This window comes from Cydia fagiglandana, chromosome 19, assembly GCF_963556715.1.
Source record: "Cydia fagiglandana chromosome 19, ilCydFagi1.1, whole genome shotgun sequence".
Taxonomy (NCBI): Eukaryota; Metazoa; Arthropoda; class Insecta; order Lepidoptera; family Tortricidae; genus Cydia; species Cydia fagiglandana.
Window position 1 is genome coordinate 14,793,089 of NC_085950.1, and position 18,378 is coordinate 14,811,466.

Below are 18,378 nucleotides of genomic sequence, written 5' to 3' on the forward strand. Positions count from 1 at the left end.
TGAAGAGTACTTGAATGCGCTTCAGCCGTAGACGAACTAAATGAATGGACACGCGTTGTCAAGGTTCCGTACCCGAAGAACCCTGCTAAGATTGCTGTTTTCCGTCTGTCTAGATAGACAGATAGTTGTCAGATTGTAAATTAATGGCAATATTACTTGTATCCATGTGTACGGTCAAGGAATTTCATTTCAGTATCATTTAGTACCTTGTTACAGTGACAATAGTATAAGCCCTAGCTAGCGGCTTTCAGGTACGAAATGGTACTGAACTTAAATTCTTTGACTGTTTTTTTTTTCTAAAATCACACTACAACATTATTCATTTTTGGTCATTAACAATCACCAACTTAAAAAAATAGGTATTCAAGAATAATGTTACCAGGAGCAACCTGTAACTTTGCAACTCTTGCAAGCGTATATCCATTGGACACTATCCAATAACGCAGGAACTTGTCCATATGTCCGAAGTCGTTGGCTCTAGCTGAGCCATAATCGGATCGGCGTTCTCGAGTAGAAAGACACTCGATGGAAAGTGATCCCCGACTCGGTTCTTTGGCTGCATTATTAGAAGAAATAATTTAGTTTAGTGTACTTAAAAATAAAAACGTAAACTGTAGTATACCTACTAACAAAATATCAAAGAAGATATCGAACGTGTTGTGTACTCCGCGGTACCTGTGCACAGACCAACCCCTATCTGTGTACCACAGACCAACCCCTAGGCGGTTTTCTGTGTGCCTATGTTATTTTATTATACAAGTGTTACAAATACATATATCTATGATAACGTTAAGGTAACATCGATAACAGACATATCGATATTTCATTTTGTTCAATTACTTTATTTTGCTACAATAACTTCTATGTCTGGTAATAATAAAAGACTAAACAATTGCAAAGCTTCAAATCAATCCAGGCTTCGTGAAAATGAATCTCGAAGCTCTTTTCCCATTAGCCTCGTCTACGACCTGTCTCATTGTTCAACACAGGCCACCTGCTCCATCACAGGGATGCTATTCCTGTCTGTTATCAGAGATCCCGCAACAGAACCAGCATAAGCGAGGGTTCGAATCCCGGTAAGGCGTTTATTTGTGTGATGACACAGATATTTGTTCCTGAGTCGTGGTTATTTTCTATGTATAGGTATATTTAAGTGTTTATATAATTATCATATATATTTCATATATCGTTGGCTGAGTAACCACAGAACAAGCCTTCTTGAGCTAACCGTGGGGCTTAGTCGATTTGTGTGAAAATGTCCTATAATATTTACTTATTTATTTATAAGCGTGACCGTGAGCGCGTATCCGCTATAACTGAAGGGCTATTTAGATACACTACTGTCAGTTAAGTTCGGAGAGCAATGCGCCTGGTTATGAAATAATTATTACAAGAATTATTTCGGGCAAGATACGATCAAAACTTGCAAAGTCTAAGCAGAATAGTGAGAACAAAATTTGATTTTTGTAAAGAACGGATTAAACTGCTTGCGATGCAAATAAGACGTATATTTTCGTAACTTAACGAAAATTTGAACATGTTGTGATCTCATATTAATTACGCCCAGCATTAGAATTCAGGAGCTCTATAAACCAGGCAAATATTCAAAGGTAACGAAAAAATAACGAAAAACGGTCCATTTAACTAAAACGGGTTATAAGCCCCAGCACGCTCCGTGTAGTATATCTAGATTCTACGTCACTCTGTAAGTGATAATGGAATTAATGGGACAATAATTTATGCCAGCAATCGGCTTTGTAAAACTCTTAAGTCCTTTCTTTTAATTAATTATAATGTAATGAAAGAACATTAAAAGCAAACTTTAAGCGTTGGCGTCGGCAATTAAACACCGTAAGCGTAGTCAAACCTATTTCAATTTAAGGTGGATGTCTAGGGATGGGATGCCGATTATCAGCCAAAAGATGGCGTCACTGTGCACGAATTGTGGATTTTCACTATTTCTCCCAAAATACAAAGTTTCATAAGATGTGTTGATATGTCCGAAAACTATAAAAAATACTACATCCAAATCGAGACATGTTCAACTCAACATTGTCTCATTTCGTTATTATCGGAATCCAACTGCAAAATATTGCAATTTCTTGCATTCACGCACACTTACGTACTTAAAGTCACCTTAAAGTCAGTGTCAAATGTCAGCAGATTCGTAATGTTACAGTAAAGTAACCTAGAGGGCGCAGCGGATGAAATGTTTATTGTTGAAAAAAGATTGGAAATTAAATAATAAATTCTTGTTTGAGCAACGATGAAGAATTACAAGGCATTCAGAAGCAACTAATGTTTTCGACCATCAACTGTCATGTGCTCGTGGCACCCGTAGCCTCTATTTTGAAAAAAATCAGATTGTAGCTAAGATACATGGTTCAAACCCCGACATAGCCAATTTTTTTTTCATTTTATAATTTTAGCATTCTCTTTTGAATCATTTTAAGCGTATGTTATTCATCCAAACTAAACTTACGTGAGTAAAATATTTTCAGTATTTTAATTAATTTTTAATTATATTATGGGAAGATTTATAAAAGTATTTTTATTTTCCGGTTTTCAAAGGATATAAATACTGATTAAAATTATTTAAAAAAAGTCATGCATAGGCTAATTAGGATCGCAGAATAGGTACATAAGAAGTCAACTATCGACGAAGTATAGCTGGTCAAGCAGATCTTGTCAGTAGAAAAAGGCGGCAAATTTGAAAAATGTAGGCGCGAAGGGATATCGTTCATAGAACATTTGGATTTCGCGCCTTTTTTTACTGACAAGATTTGCTTGACCAGGTATAAAATAAAAGTTTCCAAAATTTTATTGAAATGATATACCTACATGAAATAATCAAATACAACACATTTACTTAAAATAACTTTTAAAATAAGGCATATAAAATTACCAAAAAGATGAAATAAAATAAATAAATAAATACAAAAAGAAATGAGTCTTTGTTCGTGGTTTGAACCCTGTCATGCTGTTCAACTTGTTAGACTTATACTCAATAGCTAAAAGCCACTAGACCATTTGACCATAGTAGATCCGGGCGAAAAATGCCTTCTTATTTAAGTAACCCATTACTGTCAAAAATATCAAGTTTGAATTGATTTGAAATATAATTTTTCATTGTCGACTTATTGACATCCAAACGTTGCGAGCATGTTGTACTTTAAACCATTTGTCAACGTCGCACGGGGAAATCTTCTGAAAATGTATGTCCTTTTATATTTTGATATTTATGGATATATGAGGATTCTTCTACTTATGTTGCAAATTGATTAAATTATCGAGAGAAAAATGCTAATGCAAAGAAAACAAGAAATATCCGTTTCATTTCTCATGCTATTGATTCGGTTAAATTGTGTTCTAATGTATGGGGAAGACAAACTAATTATAGCCAGCCTTTTATGAATGTAGTATGATACCTTAGGGTATGGTGCTTTACGCACACTAGCGTCCCTTCCCCTCCCCCTGACGCAACCCCCCCTTTTTGCATGAAATATGTCCCGGTTCACAGTTTTTTACATTTTTTGAGGAAAGTATACATTTTAGGAAAAAAGTGTCAATGAAAGAAATAATCCTTAATAAATTCTTAATAAAAAAGGTCATATTCATTTTTTTACATGATGCACCATATTCATGTATTAGCTTGTTAAAATTCGAAATAACATAGTTTTTACTTAGGATTCGAAACTCATTTATTATACACGGTGTAACACGAGGAAACCGAATAATTTTGACAGCGTATTCCTGATCATATTTAGAGACAAAAATGTCCTATAAACTTTTTTGAAATGCGGCTAGTTTCAGAGTTAATACCAATTAAAAATAAAAAGCAAGTTTCTATTGTTACATAGTTCAAAACGCCTTTTTGATGGCGATGTTGTTACTATGGGATTTAGTCTAAATATCCTTATTGATATGTCAAAAAGTGACAATTACGTAACACGTTGCAAAAACTATGTTTTACGAAAAAAAAGTAAAAATCCATGTTAACTGACAAGTTTACCAATAACATTTACTTTTTATGTAAATACTATATGTATTCAAAAAATTTAAAAAAAGCGGCCAAGTGCGAGTCGGACTCGCGTTCCAAGGGTTCCGTATATAACACAATTTTTAACAATGTATTTTTTATTTTATTTATTTAGATATTTAATTCAGGGAACAAGGCCCATATTACAAATACCTTACAGACTAACATACATATGTATTTTATAAACTTAAAACTAAACATTATTTATGCGAAACGTGAGTGAAATCTTTAAAAAATCCGTAGGAGTCGGATCAAAAACTGTAATTAAGTCCGACTCACGCTTGACTGTACATTTCTAATAGGTTTTCCTGTCATCTATAGGTATAGACCTATTTTATGTATTTTTTCAAAATTTTAAACCTAGTATTTTTGGAGATAAAGGGGGGGGGGGGGGGAATAATCATTTTTTGCCTATTTTCTTGAATAACTTCTAAACTGTTTATTCGAAAATTATAAAAAATATATATTTGAGATCCTTACAATAAGCTCTTTCATTTGATATACATGTAACATGATATAGTTTGATAATTTTTATTTTTGAATTTTTTCATTTACCCCCCAAAAGTGGCCCCCATGTTTAAAATTCATTTGTTTACAAACTTACATATGTGTATCAGATTTCAACTTGATTGGTCCAGTAGTTCCGGAGAAAATCGGCTGTGACAGACGGACAGACAGACGCACGAGTGATCCTGTAAGGGTTCCGTTTTTTCCTTTTGAGGTACGGAACCCTAAAAACAATAAAAAAAATTGTTTTCGGCGAAATTGACCTAAACTCATACATACATTTTTTCCTTCTTTTGACCTCAGAAATAAAATCTTTCGCATTTCTTGAGGACACCTTGTATAATAAGTGTTATAAAATGAATATAACCTTTTTTACTAAGAATTTAATAAGGAACTATTTCTTTCATGAGGTCAAAAAAGGAAAAGATGTAATATGTGTTTAGGTCAATTTCGCCAAAAAAAAAATTTTTGTTTGGTTTTTTTATTTTATTTTATGAATGAATTTGTACATAAAAATTAAATGCTATTGGTAAACTTGTCACTTAAAATGGTTTTTTTTTTCGTAAAACTTAGTTTTTGCCAAGTGTTACTTGTCACTTTTTAACCGACTTCCAAATCTCAAAGAAGGAGGTTATCAATTCGGTTGTATGTTTTTTTTTATTTTTTTTATTTTTTTTATGTTTGTTACTTCATATCTCCGTCATTACTAGATCGATTTTGAAAATTCTTTTTTTGATTGAATGTATACATATGCATACAGATTGGTCCCGTTTTTGTCAAAACCCAGTTCTGATGATGGGATCCATGAGGAATCGAGGGAACTCCTCAAATCTTAAAGGCATACATATAGTGATTTTTGGGTTTTTATCAACAAATCAAGCATATACACCCAAAAAAGTGACATTTGATGAAGTGGAACTGCTGATGATGATCAGAACGGAACTCTTTAACGACGCATAGTTCACGGTTGGCGATTTGTCCTCTTCGTTATGTTTGTTAAGCAAGTTAAGTTTTTAAGCCACATTTTTGTCATGCTCGAGTTCTGATGATGGGATCCATGAGGAATCAAGGGGACTCCTCAAATCTTAAAGGCATGCGTAGAGAGATTTTTGTATTTACATCAGAAAATCAAGCATTTTCATTAAAAACTGTTGCATTTGATGAAGTGGAACTGCTGATGATGATCAGAACAGAACTCTTCAACGACGCATAGTTCACGGTTGGCGATTTGTCCTCGTCGTTATGTTTGTTAAGCAAGTTAAGTTTTTAAGCCACATTTTTGTCAAGCTCGAGTTCTGATGATGGGATCCATGAGGAATCAAGGGAACTCCTCAAATCTTAAAGGCATGCGTATAGAGATTTTTGTATTTACCTTAGAAAATCAAGCATTTTCATTAAAAACTGTTGCATCTGATGAAGTGGAACTGCTGATGATGATCAGAACAGAACTCTTAAACGACGCATAGTTCACGTTTGGCGATTTTTCCTTTTCGTTATGTTCGTTAAGCAAGTTAAGTTTTTAAGCCACATTTTTGTCAAGCTCGAGTTCTGATGATGGGATCCATAAGGAATCGAGGGAACTCCTCAAATATTAAAGGCATACGTATAGATTTTTTTGTATTTTCATCATAAAATCAAGCATTTACATTAAAAACTGTCGCATTTGATGAAATGGGACTGCTGATGATGACCAGAACAGAACTCTTCAATGACGCATGGTACACGTTTGGTGATTACGAATTTCGATTTTGACTTGGACTGGGACCCGGACTCGGACTCATACCCGGATCCGGTTCGGACCCGGATCCGGTTTGGACCCGGACCTGGACTCGGACCCGGATTCGGACTCTGACTCGGAACCGGACTCGGACCCGGACTCGGACCCGGACACGGACCCGGACTTGGACCCGGACTTGGACCCGGACCCGGACTCGGACCCGGACTCGGACCCGGACCTTGATCCAGAAAACCACTATGATACGTTAACTAAATAAACAACTATGATTACCTACCACAAAATTAATGTAGGTATAAAGTACGATGATGCCAATCTTACTAGCCCCTCCCGCTTAAACCCCCGTACACCGCTCGGCATGCGCCATTAAGTGGGTTAGGTTAGGTTTGAACTGCGATCCTCACAGAACCGAACAAGGATTAGGTTAGGTTAGAACTGCGAGCCTTACAGAAACGAAATGCTACTTGAAAAGTGGGTTTGATTAGGTTCGAATTGCGATCCGCACAGAACCGAACTGCTATCTGAGGAGTGGGTTAGGTTAGGCTAGAACTACGACCCTCATGGCTCCTCTTCACGATGGGCCAACGCCGGCCACTCCATGGGACGCATTTATGCGTTAGAGGGAGCAAGTGATATTGCTATCTCATTCTACCGCATGGCTGCGTCCCTTGGAGTGGCCGGCGTTGGCCCATCCTGTAGAGGAGCCATTATACAGAAGCGAAATGCTAGTAGAAAAGTGGGTGGTTTTACCTCCTTTTCTACATAGTGTACCATCTACAATAATCTTTCATCGGCCCCCATGGAAGTCGGTTTTTTTTTCTTAAACATTATTTTAAATACATTTTTATAGTAGGTATTTTTGAGAGTAGGTATTTTCAATTAACAATTTGGCCAAAAGTATCGTTATTTATGGACTGGGGAGTCAAATATCAGAATGGAAATTGTATAACGAATCCATTTATACCCAAATTTAAATTGCTTATCTTAAAAAGAATAATAAAATCAGCTGAAAGTATACTTTTTATCTCTGCCTTAAGTTGCCATTTTATATATTGTATATATGTAAGTATAAAATATATATTATGTATATTGTATATTTATTTGTGTATTCGGTTTTGTTGTAATAGTTGTATAAGTAGTATGTAATATGTGTGTTTGTGTTTAATAGTCTCCATATTTCACTCCGTGCACTACCTGTTGACTTTTGTTTGAGTTACACATTTCCTGCTACCCAAAGGTTGTCTGGAAGAGATCGCTTTTTAGCGATAAGACCGCCTGTTGTTACCGGGTTCTATTGTAACACTAAAATTTCTTTGTAATTTTACATGTATGTAAGATGTATGGTTATTGGTGCAATAAAGAATATTTACTTACTTACTTACTTACTTACTTACTTACTTAAAATCGTACTTGGAATTGGAACCTAAACTGCTCTAGTGCAGAAACGTATCATTTCCTGTTCCTGCACACCTTTTACAACAACAATGACCCTCTTTCATATATTCGGTCAAATTGTGCTTTTTGAAAAACTAATTACAGCCAGCCTTTTATGAATGTAGTATGATACCTTAGGGTATGGTGCTTTACGCACACTAGCGTCCCTTCCCCTCCCCCTGACGCAACCGCCCCTTTTTGCATGAAATATGTCCCGGTTCACAGTTTTTTACATTTTTTGAGGAAAGTATACATTTTAGGAAAAAAAGTGTCAATGAAAGAAATTAATAATCCTTAATAAATTCTTAATAAAAAAGGTCATATTCATTTTTTTATATGATGCACCTAATTCATGTATTAGCTTGTCAAAATTCGAAATAACATAGTTTTTACTTAGGGTTCGAAACTCATTTATTATACACGGTGTAACATGAGGAAACCGAATAATTTTAACAGCGTATTCCTGATCACATTTAGAGACAAAAATGTCCTATAAACTGTTTATACGACAACGGTTTCACTCACTTGAATTTTTATCGCGTTGTCGTATAAACAATTTAAAATATGTCTCACGAAAGTTTAATATCGGTCCTATAAACTTTTTGAAATTCGCCTAGTTTCAGAGTTAATACCAATTTAAAAAAAAGAAGTTTCTATTGTTACATAGTTCAAAACGCCTTTTTGATGGCGATGTTGCTACTATGGGATTTAGTCTAAATATCCTTATTGATATGTCAATAATTTTTAAGAAAAAAAAACCGACTTCCATGGGGCCGATGAAAGATTACTGTAGATGGTACACTATGTAGAAAAGGAGGTAAAACCACCCACTTTTCTACTAGCATTTCGCTTCTGTATAATGGCTCCTCTACAGGATGGGCCAACGCCGGCCACTCCAAGGGACGCAGCCATGCGGTAGAATGAGATAGCAATATCACTTGCTCCCTCTAACGCATAAATGCGTCCCATGGAGTGGCCGGCGTTGGCCCATCGTGAAGAGGAGCCATGAGGGTCGTAGTTCTAGCCTAACCTAACCCACTCCTCAGATAGCAGTTCGGTTCTGTGCGGATCGCAATTCGAACCTAATCAAACCCACTTTTCAAGTAGCATTTCGTTTCTGTAAGGCTCGCAGTTCTAACCTAACCTAATCCTTGTTCGGTTCTGTGAGGATCGCAGTTCAAACCTAACCTAACCCACTTAATGGCGCATGCCGTGCGGTGTACGGGGGTTTAAGCGGGAGGGGCTAGTAAGATTGGCATCATCGTACTTTATACCTACATTAATTTTGTGGTAGGTAATCATAGTTGTTTATTTAGTTAACGTATCATAGTGGTTTTCTGGATCAAGGTCCGGCTCCGAGTCCGAGTCCGAGTCCGGGTCCGAGTCCGGGTCCGAGTCCGGGTCCGTGTCCGGGTCCGAGACCGGGTCCGAGTCCGGGTCCGAGTCCGGTTCCGAGTCCGGGTCCGAATCCGGATCCGAGTCCAGGTCCGGGTCCGAACCGGATCCGGGTCCGAACCGGATCCGGGTATGAGTCCGAGTCCGGGTCCCCGCGTCCAAGTCAAAATCGAAATTCGTAATCACCAAATGTGTACCATGCGTCATTGAAGAGTTCTGTTCTGGTCATCATCAGCAGTTCCACTTCATCAAATGCGACAGTTTTTAATGTAAATGCTTGATTTTATGATGAAAATACAAAAAAATCTATACGTATGCCTTTAATATTTGAGTAGTTCCCTCGATTCCTTATGGATCCTATCATCAGAACTCGAGCTTGACAAAAATGTGGCTTAAAAACTTAACTTGCTTAACGAACATAACGAAAAGGAAAAATCGCCAAACGTGAACTATGCGTCGTTTAAGAGTTCTGTTCTGATCATCATCAGCAGTTCCACTTCATCAAATGCAACAGTTTTTAATGAAAATGCTTGATTTTCTGATGTAAATACAAAAATCTCTATACGCATGCCTTTAAGATTTGAGGAGTTCCCTTGATTCCTCATGGATCCCATTATCAGAACTCAAGCTTGACAAAAATGTGGCTTAAAAACTTAACTTGCTTAACAAACATAACGAAGAGAACAAATCGCCAACCGTTGTTATGCACAAGCGGAAGATATTATAGAATCTTGTTTATTTACAAGAAGATGACATTTTTCTCCACATACCTATATATTTTTGAGAAAAATATAGCTAGGTATTTTAGTTTAAAAAACATTGTTACAATAAATATAGGCTTTTCCAGAGAACATTTATATTTCTACCGAAACGAAAGCAGAATTCACAAGGGTTTTCGGTGGACGACCGTAACGCGAATGATTGTTTGGACTGACCTTTCTATAAATATATAAATGTATTTTATTGTGTAGTAATCATAATAATTATTAAGTTATATTAAATCTGGGAATGAAATTATATCAGAAAGGAGATTCTTAAATGAGTAGGTATACTCGTAACATGCTTTGTGCATTAAATATACCTCCCTCTATTGAGTGAAAATAAAACAAAATACACAGGTAATCTGTGTTGCGGTTTTAAAGTGCCATCTGTTACACCTTAGACAAATTAAAAATGATTGCTTGTCAAATGAAGTCGCCATGTTAGAATTACACCGATACTATAAGCATCACTCACACAAACAAGCAATGAGGCAAAATTTTACCAATATTCAAAGGCTTTTTTCTTAATAATTTTAATCAAAATCTAGTATTTTTTTACGTTAAGCGAAGACAGAAATATATATACTACCCAAACATTATATATACAAGTGAAGAAACCCTATATAATAGGAGCTAGGGTGCCAAGAAGTTTGTATGAAATTCGAGCAAGCAGAACCCACCTTAATGAAATAAGTTTTACCATTTGTAACATTAAGCATTATAAGCTTGTACTTTGTAGGTAGGTATGTAATGGGGACCAAGCACAGATTACTTTCAATAGATTCTGTCAAAATAAATCTATTAAAATATTAACTGTTACAATAAGATAATATAAAACGCACAATAAAACAGTTATTTGGCGTTAAAACATGTGTAAAATTTTAGTTGTCTAAGCAAATACTGACCTCAATTAGTTACTTCAGATTAGAAATTTAATAACCTCAAAAGTAGTGGTCACTTTTGTCCTCCAAAATTAAATTATAGTAGTGAGTTTTATGCATTTGATTGAGGCAGCTGCCATACAAGAAAAAGCATTTCGTAAGCTCTCGAGGAATGCCCGTAAGCTGTATCTAGTAAATATGTAATATATGAGACCAGTGTATTGTACTTGTAATTAACTATTAAAGTTCTCGTGGCCTCAGCGACCGCCCTCGGGTACAAATAATATACTATATTTTTCACTGCAATGGGAATATAGTTTGTGGATAATGTAATTTTATTTTTTGCATGATTTGACGTGTGTATGTGTGCATCTAACTTATCTCTTATTTTCTTTAACCTTCACTGACTTGTCTGTAATTAACGCCTCAAACCAGACCATTAGGTCTCCTTGAATAAAGCCATTCGGTTTTAAGGAATGCCCTTTAAGTAACGGGTCCTCTGAGGTCCGCGGCTGGACCTTTTAACGGGTCCCCCGGCACTTTCGTCACCGAGCGCCAGAAGGAATAAAACGACCGAGTAATTTATTTTTAAGGAAGTTTTACGCTTTTTTTAGGGTTTTGACTGCGGGGTCTGGAATGCTGATAACTCCATTAAGTTATTTAATTTGTGGTGTTGAATATTTTGAAGAGAACTCAACGAATTTTATTGAGAATTTAAGTGTTTCGATATACTTATGACGGCGAACCAATTCAAAACAGTCAGACAATTTTTAATTTCGTAATTAAAAGGTTATTATTTTTGCATTGTATAGAGTTTGCTCTACAAGTCTTGAAATATCCGGATAATGCACCATTTAGCGGTACCTAGTAACATATTTGCTAAACATGAAATCCGAGTGGTTAAAACCGAAAATAAAGTTAGGGATGTTTGCCAAAGGAAAACAAAGAATCATCTCTGCATAAGTTCACGTGCTGACACATTTACTCTGCATACACTTGCTTATTCTAGCGTGTTCTTTCAAAGCCGTGACAGGCGCAGCTCCCATTTATACGAGTTTACTTATAATGTTGCTTACAAGCACGCTTACATACTCCTGTACCATCGCCAACCACGGCTAATTGTACGTCAGTGGACCTTATGCCTTTTGTAATAAGGTCCACTGATGTAAAATGTTCAGCAGTGGACGTCTTATGGCTGAGATGATGATGTAACAGATAGGATGTATGATGTTTGTACTCTATCACAAAATAAGCGTAAATATAACACAGACACAAAACGCTTGTCTAATCAATCTTGCCACATTCACTTCCAAGAACACGCGTCTAGGTGTCTCCATTTTGTGCCTATTGGAAATGGGGCGCTTATCACTAAAAGTATCAAACACTAGTTCTTGCAAAAATTCACGCCTCAATTTGTGCGACATCAACATGATTGATGACCTGGCATCGACTCTAGCCTACTACCGCAAGTAACGAAACACGCAAATTGCAGATATCTTTCTCTTTTACTTAAATTAAGGCCTAGTAAGAGTGACAAAGAAAGATTCCCGCAATTTGCGAGCTTCGGTGTTCGCGGTAGGCCCCCTGTAATACAGCGCAACCCGATACCGAGTCCTAGGGCCGCATAAAAAGTAATGGGCTATATATTGGGCCTAAGTATCGTGTTGCGGGGCTGCGGCAATAAATGCGGAGTCCCTAAACTGGTTAACTGAAGCGGACAGGACAAGCCTTATGTTTTTTAAAGGTACTTAAGAATAATATAATTCTGGAAATGGGATAGGTTATCCGATGTTTTATGTTATGGCGGACAATACAGACCCTTTCACGACAGAACTAATAATAACGTAAGTTCAAATTGACATTTCTGTTTGATGTTATGTAAAACAGATCGTCTTGGTGGTGTGCAAAATTTTAACTTGTGTTATAAACACGATAATGTTTTGTTTTCAGAACTAGGTAAAATTCACAACACTACAACATTTCCCTACCTCTTCATGAATTATTTCTGTTTTTTCGTGTACGATCTAAAAAGAATGGCGAAAAGAAGTAAAAAGTCCGAGCAACTGAACAAAGCAGTGTTCCGTGCCGCTGCCACTTTTCATTCACTCCATTGTGAGAACAAAATAAAACCTGGGCCGAGAACCCCTTCTCATGCCAAAATCAACTTTAATGTATTATGTTAAGATTGATTACGAAACGGTTTCACCGTGGTAGCAGCAGCTCGGCTGCTTCGTGAATTCACTGCCTTAGGCTGTAGTTTGTACCTGCCTTAATGAAACGTGTTCCGAATTCGGGAAGAAAGGATATCGGTGTTTTTGCAACAGAAAATGGAAGTGTTTACTTTTCTCTCTTTTTAAGTGGCCGGAGTCAATTTACTCGGTCATAATGATATTCTTTTCCAATAAATGTGTCAATTCCTCTTACTTGATTATTTTTCATTACAGATATTTTTGAATTGCGTTCTTAATTTCGATGGTTTAGGTATGATATTATAAAGTATGATATATATCTATTTTTGGCAGGTAGGTAGGTAAATGTTATTGTCTTTCGTGATTTCGGGGTTGGCCCCATAGTAAAAGTTGTTAAGTATGACCTACATATTTACCCCTCAGAGTTAAAAGGCCGTTAAATGAAGTAACTTTGGAATTAAGAAGTATACGAGTGAGTATAAAGAATGAACATTTAATTTTTCCATCTGACCGAAGGCATAAACTTGGTGGTATCGTCTTGGGTCGTCCCATTCGTTTTTCGTCAAGTTCTTAAACTAATCCTACTCTGCTTTCGTCACTCATTCTACATTGAAAGCCACCGAAGATTGTGATGAATGTAGAATGGGTGACGAAAGCAGAATAGGACTAATTTAAGAACTTGACGAAAAGAATGGGACGACCCAAGACGATACCAACTTGGTTAGCAATGAACATATCGTATTTTAACACAAGCTCGCAAGTTCACAAAAAAAATATGCGTACCTCATACAGAGTTACAGAGGCACGAGTAAAAACTCTCTCTTAGAGATTATTTCGCCTACCAGTTTGTTTTCCTTTTCTCCTGGTAGTTCTGGTAGCCGGGAATGCAATGGCTTAAGTGAATCTATTTTGCATAACACGTATGGAGCGCCTTTTCTACTTATATTTCCATGAAGAAATAAAGAGATGAGTCTAGGAATTTTAAATGAGCATGCCCTCTGTAGGCGGAATGCGAACCAGTGTTTTACAAAATCTAAGGGAAGGCCAGAATAATACAAAAGGAATGTGTAAATTGCCACGACTAGCTCGGATAACAGACCTTCGTCCTTAAAACGTGAAATATTTAGTCCCTAAGTCTGAAGTGGCCTATGTTAATTGAGACATTAAATAAATACAGTCCAGACAAGAAAATGAAATGACGAAATTAATAAGCTAAATGTATGTTGAATATGGAACAATTAAAATGGTTTAGAAGTACTGTTTGTTGGAAATCAGAATTCCAATCTAATATTTTACGATCACGATAAAACAAAGAAGCGAAACAGTTTCTTCACTCGAAAATCGGTGGAAAACGGCGAAATGCTAATTTTTGAAACACGAGCGATCGAAATTTGGAATCTATTGGTATTGACCACTCGATTTTAACTCTATTAGTAGAATATAAATGCCTAGTAGTGGAGATATTATTTAACGAAATACACGAAATCGAGTGGTCGAAATTCAAAAATCGGCCCCCTATATTACATCGCTGTTATCTATGAACGCTTGCCATGCGCACCTATGCATCAGGCAACACAGGCCAGTGTCCTTCGTCAAACATTTTTTCGTATCATTTCCAAAATGGCGGAGCCATGGCTTTCGGGGCCAAATAATCAAATATTAACCACAACCTTCTATTCCAGCGAGTCGTATCCCCTAACTCCGCTACCCGACGAGGTCGGCGGCGGCGTGGTGACCGAGGGCCCGGCGCTGCTGCTGGCCGCGTGGACTCCCAAAGGCCACGGGCTCATCACGGTGAAGGATTGCGACATCTACTACCGGCCCGCGCCGCGTTCATCCACCGGTTATCGTGTTACGGAGACCGGCAAGCCTGGGACCATTTATAATGGCGTGCCGGATTGGCTGTATGAAGGTGAGATTAGATTATAATATTTGTAAATTTTACTAGTCAGTACCTGCTACTTTGTAAGCGTAGAAGTCGTTACGCTGGCTGTTATTTCAGAAGTTGGGTTTGTCGTAGTGGCTATGAAACCTTTCATTCATCTCGGCCCGAAATACTCTTGGCTGTTACTTTATTTAATGTTTGAAGTGAAATTCGTGACATCGATGTAATAAATCCCAGTAAGAACTGGGTATAAATAATATCTATGTATAATCTAAAAGCAGGTCGATAATTTTACTCCCAGAGTTTATCTGCTAAAGCATTCTTAAAATAAATCTCCTTAAAACTGGCCCCACTAAACTACTTATCATAAAACTTACCCGTATAAATAAAGAAAACTTGGCTCCACGTTCTGCGATAACTAACTAACTCCCGCGTATGGCACTCCTCCAAGAGGCCAACCGAGATACCAGGGTTACATAAATTGCACCAATTTTAAGTTCGATCAGATCGGAACAGTATAACGAGCACGCGTGTCTCCACTGCCTTGAGTAAGTACTCCGAATTTCAATAAGTTTTTCTCAAAATGTTAATTTTTCTTACGAGTATATATAGGAAGCTATACTTATTTGTTAACTCAAACTCGATATGGTTACGTTGTAAGAATATTGTTACTGAACTGGTAGCCATATTTAATTTCTATCATTGAACTAGCTCAAATAATTTTGCGTTTGCATTCACTAACACAAATATCCCGAATTTTAACCAATTCAGATTCAGATTCAGATGTTTTATTGGTAAAAGGCAATCATTTTACAAGTCAATAAATATAAATATACAATATCTAACTGTTATTTACATTTCAGGTATTTACTGATTAATTATTATTACATATTGATATTAATATTACATATATATTTACATAAATTTTTGCATTTAATTGTCTCATTTCAAACATTGACAGAGAGAATCATATTATCTTTGTCTTACCAATAGGTTTATTAAACTAAAACAAAAGGTTTATTTTTTAAAGTGACAACCTAAATACACCTACAATTCATAAGATTATTTGGAGTTAAAATTAAACATTTCTTTATAATCGAAACTAGTAGCTGTAGAGAAGTTTAGGATATTTAATTATGTTCCGCTACATTATCTGCAGTAATTATCTGTTCATTGGTTTACTTTAGCGGTATCATGTGAGGAAATGGGAGAGAAAATTAATTCTAAAGTCAGTTTGATGAAATCCGCAGATGAGAAACATTTATTAGGAGCACGTCTACGCTTCTAAATTTTAAAACTGCTTACTAGTTATTCAGTTAAATACGAACCATACCAACCTATTATATTCAGTTGTTTTATTATAATATTCTCCTAAGCTACAACTTTAAGCCGCTCTTTATCCAAATCTCTTGCTTATTATTCTTTACGGGCAACCTCCAAGAATATTGTTAAATACATCTATTATGTCCCACTGCTGGGCAAATACCTCCCTCCCTTTTTTCCACGCGTCTCGGTGGCAATTTTATCAGGCCAATCGTTACGGTTACGGTTGTTACCTTTCTAAATTCTTAATTACAACGTTTAAGGATCGGTAGTTAGTTAACTTCCAAGGTTTTTGTCGATTAGTGTTAGTTCATAACTCTAAAAGCACTACCTTCGCCAAGTCTGGCTAACTTCTGCAAGTTAATTATCACCGAGTAAGTTTTCAACTGCGAACGTTCGATTTCAACAAACTTTTGAACTTCGTATGTGACTTAGGTTGGTAACAAAACATTAAAGTTTGTTAACAGAAAGCTCAACTAGCGATATTTCGCCAATAATAATAAACTGTTATAATGTGCGACGGAGAAAACACATAATTCGTAAATTTAGTACATATCTAAAGGACATTGGGAGCCGAATTTGGTTTAACAGTTGATAATGTTTTTATATCAGTAGCTTTTTCAAAATGTAGTAACAAGTGAACCAAAACTATTTTCTCGACGAAATTCACTTTTCCGTTTTCATAAAAATAAGGAAAAATATTCTTAAAGAACATTATTTAGGATATTTCATCGGCCCCTCGCGTTTCGTTTTAATTTGGCCGGGGGCGCAAGATCGTTCCGTGCCGCCGGTTGTAAATGAGCTCTACCTGCTTAATGACTCGTCTGACTTCGCCGGATTCTGTGCCCCTGGTAACTTCATCTTGTAGCAGATTGTCTATAAAAGTTTTTCTTGTGAAAATTACTCAATTTTCACCATTTTGCTTGGTTGAGTATTGCAAAACCGTACTATACTCAGACTAATCATCATATCGAATTTTAGACGCTGACAGCCGTATTCGAACAATGAGATACGTCAAATACTAGATATTGAAACGATAGATAGAGTGTCAAACAAGTGTCAAAATTGACATTTCTTCATACAAAAACGTCACTTTTGACACTTGTTTGACACTGACATATCTATTCCATATCGTTTCAATATCTAGTATTTGACGTAATTGTTCGAATACGCCTGTGAATCTAGAGAGCTTGCGCAGTATTCGTATTTACTTCCATACATTTTAGCTAAGTATATAATAAGATTGTGTCCACAACTGATAGCATAAGTGACATTTACGACAGTATTTTGTGATTTGTCTCGGCATGCCTAGTCAGTTAAATTGTGTACGGATTTCCAATGATAACTGGTAATGCGGTAATAAAATTCTCCCTCACAGTTATACGAGTATTCGACCTTGCTGGCAGTAGGGCGTTCTTACATTATTCCTTGTAATTTATAGTCATATACCTACTGCTCCCCAGGTTGATACTAAAACATTTTTTCTGCGTAATAAACATGTAAGATTCCGCGTACCATAAAAAACGACATTACTACTGTGAAATATTTTCTATTTAAGCTATACTTAATCTTGGGCGCAATAATAGATTGTACATAAGAGAACCTGTCAGATATTCCTACAGATTAGGTAATTTTCAATAGCCTGTGCTAATGTTCGTTTCGTTGTAGCGGCATGACGATGCGTTTCATTTATACAACTCTGTTTGTCTTTAAAAGGGCTTAAATGTATTGAATTTGTAAGCAGTTGGGCTTTTTAGTGAACAAGGATGCCGGGAAACTGGTGCTGGCAGTTTGAAGGCTGTCTTGTAATGATACGAACCCTTTTTGTTGCCAACTGTTGGAGTTTTCCTGCAGACTCTTTCAATAGATATCCATTTAGACGTGTTTAGAAAATATTTAGGCCCAAATTACTTTTAAAGGTTCTTATTTTTAGGAACAATTGTAATACGAATACCTACTTACTTACTTTGAAACCAGTTTTTTCCCGCACTTCTTTTATTTTTGGGGTTCATAGCGCTAAAAGGACAAAAAAATCTGAGGTGTTGTTAAGTCAGCAGGTCTATAAACTAGAAAATACTTTCTTATAAATACATAATTTTAATTATCAAACTAATCGAAATAATAATATATAAGCATAGACGAATCCGATCCGACCCCGACGACGGACGATCGAGTCCGGTACGAATGGAGGTCCAAGGGGGAGGCCTATGTTCAGCAGTGGACGTCTTA

At 36.4% G+C, this 18,378-nt stretch overlaps 1 protein-coding gene across 2 annotated transcripts in view; it reads left to right on the forward strand.

Moving 5' to 3' along the window:
- Nucleotides 1-18,378, forward strand: part of LOC134674069 (inactive dipeptidyl peptidase 10) — a 214,150-nt gene that overhangs the window by 159,179 nt on the left and 36,593 nt on the right. For both annotated transcript variants that reach the window (XM_063532121.1, XM_063532122.1), the window contains exon 6: nt 14,624-14,853. In XM_063532121.1, coding sequence (XP_063388191.1) covers nt 14,624-14,853 — 230 coding nt within the window. The remainder of the gene's footprint in view (nt 1-14,623; nt 14,854-18,378) is intronic.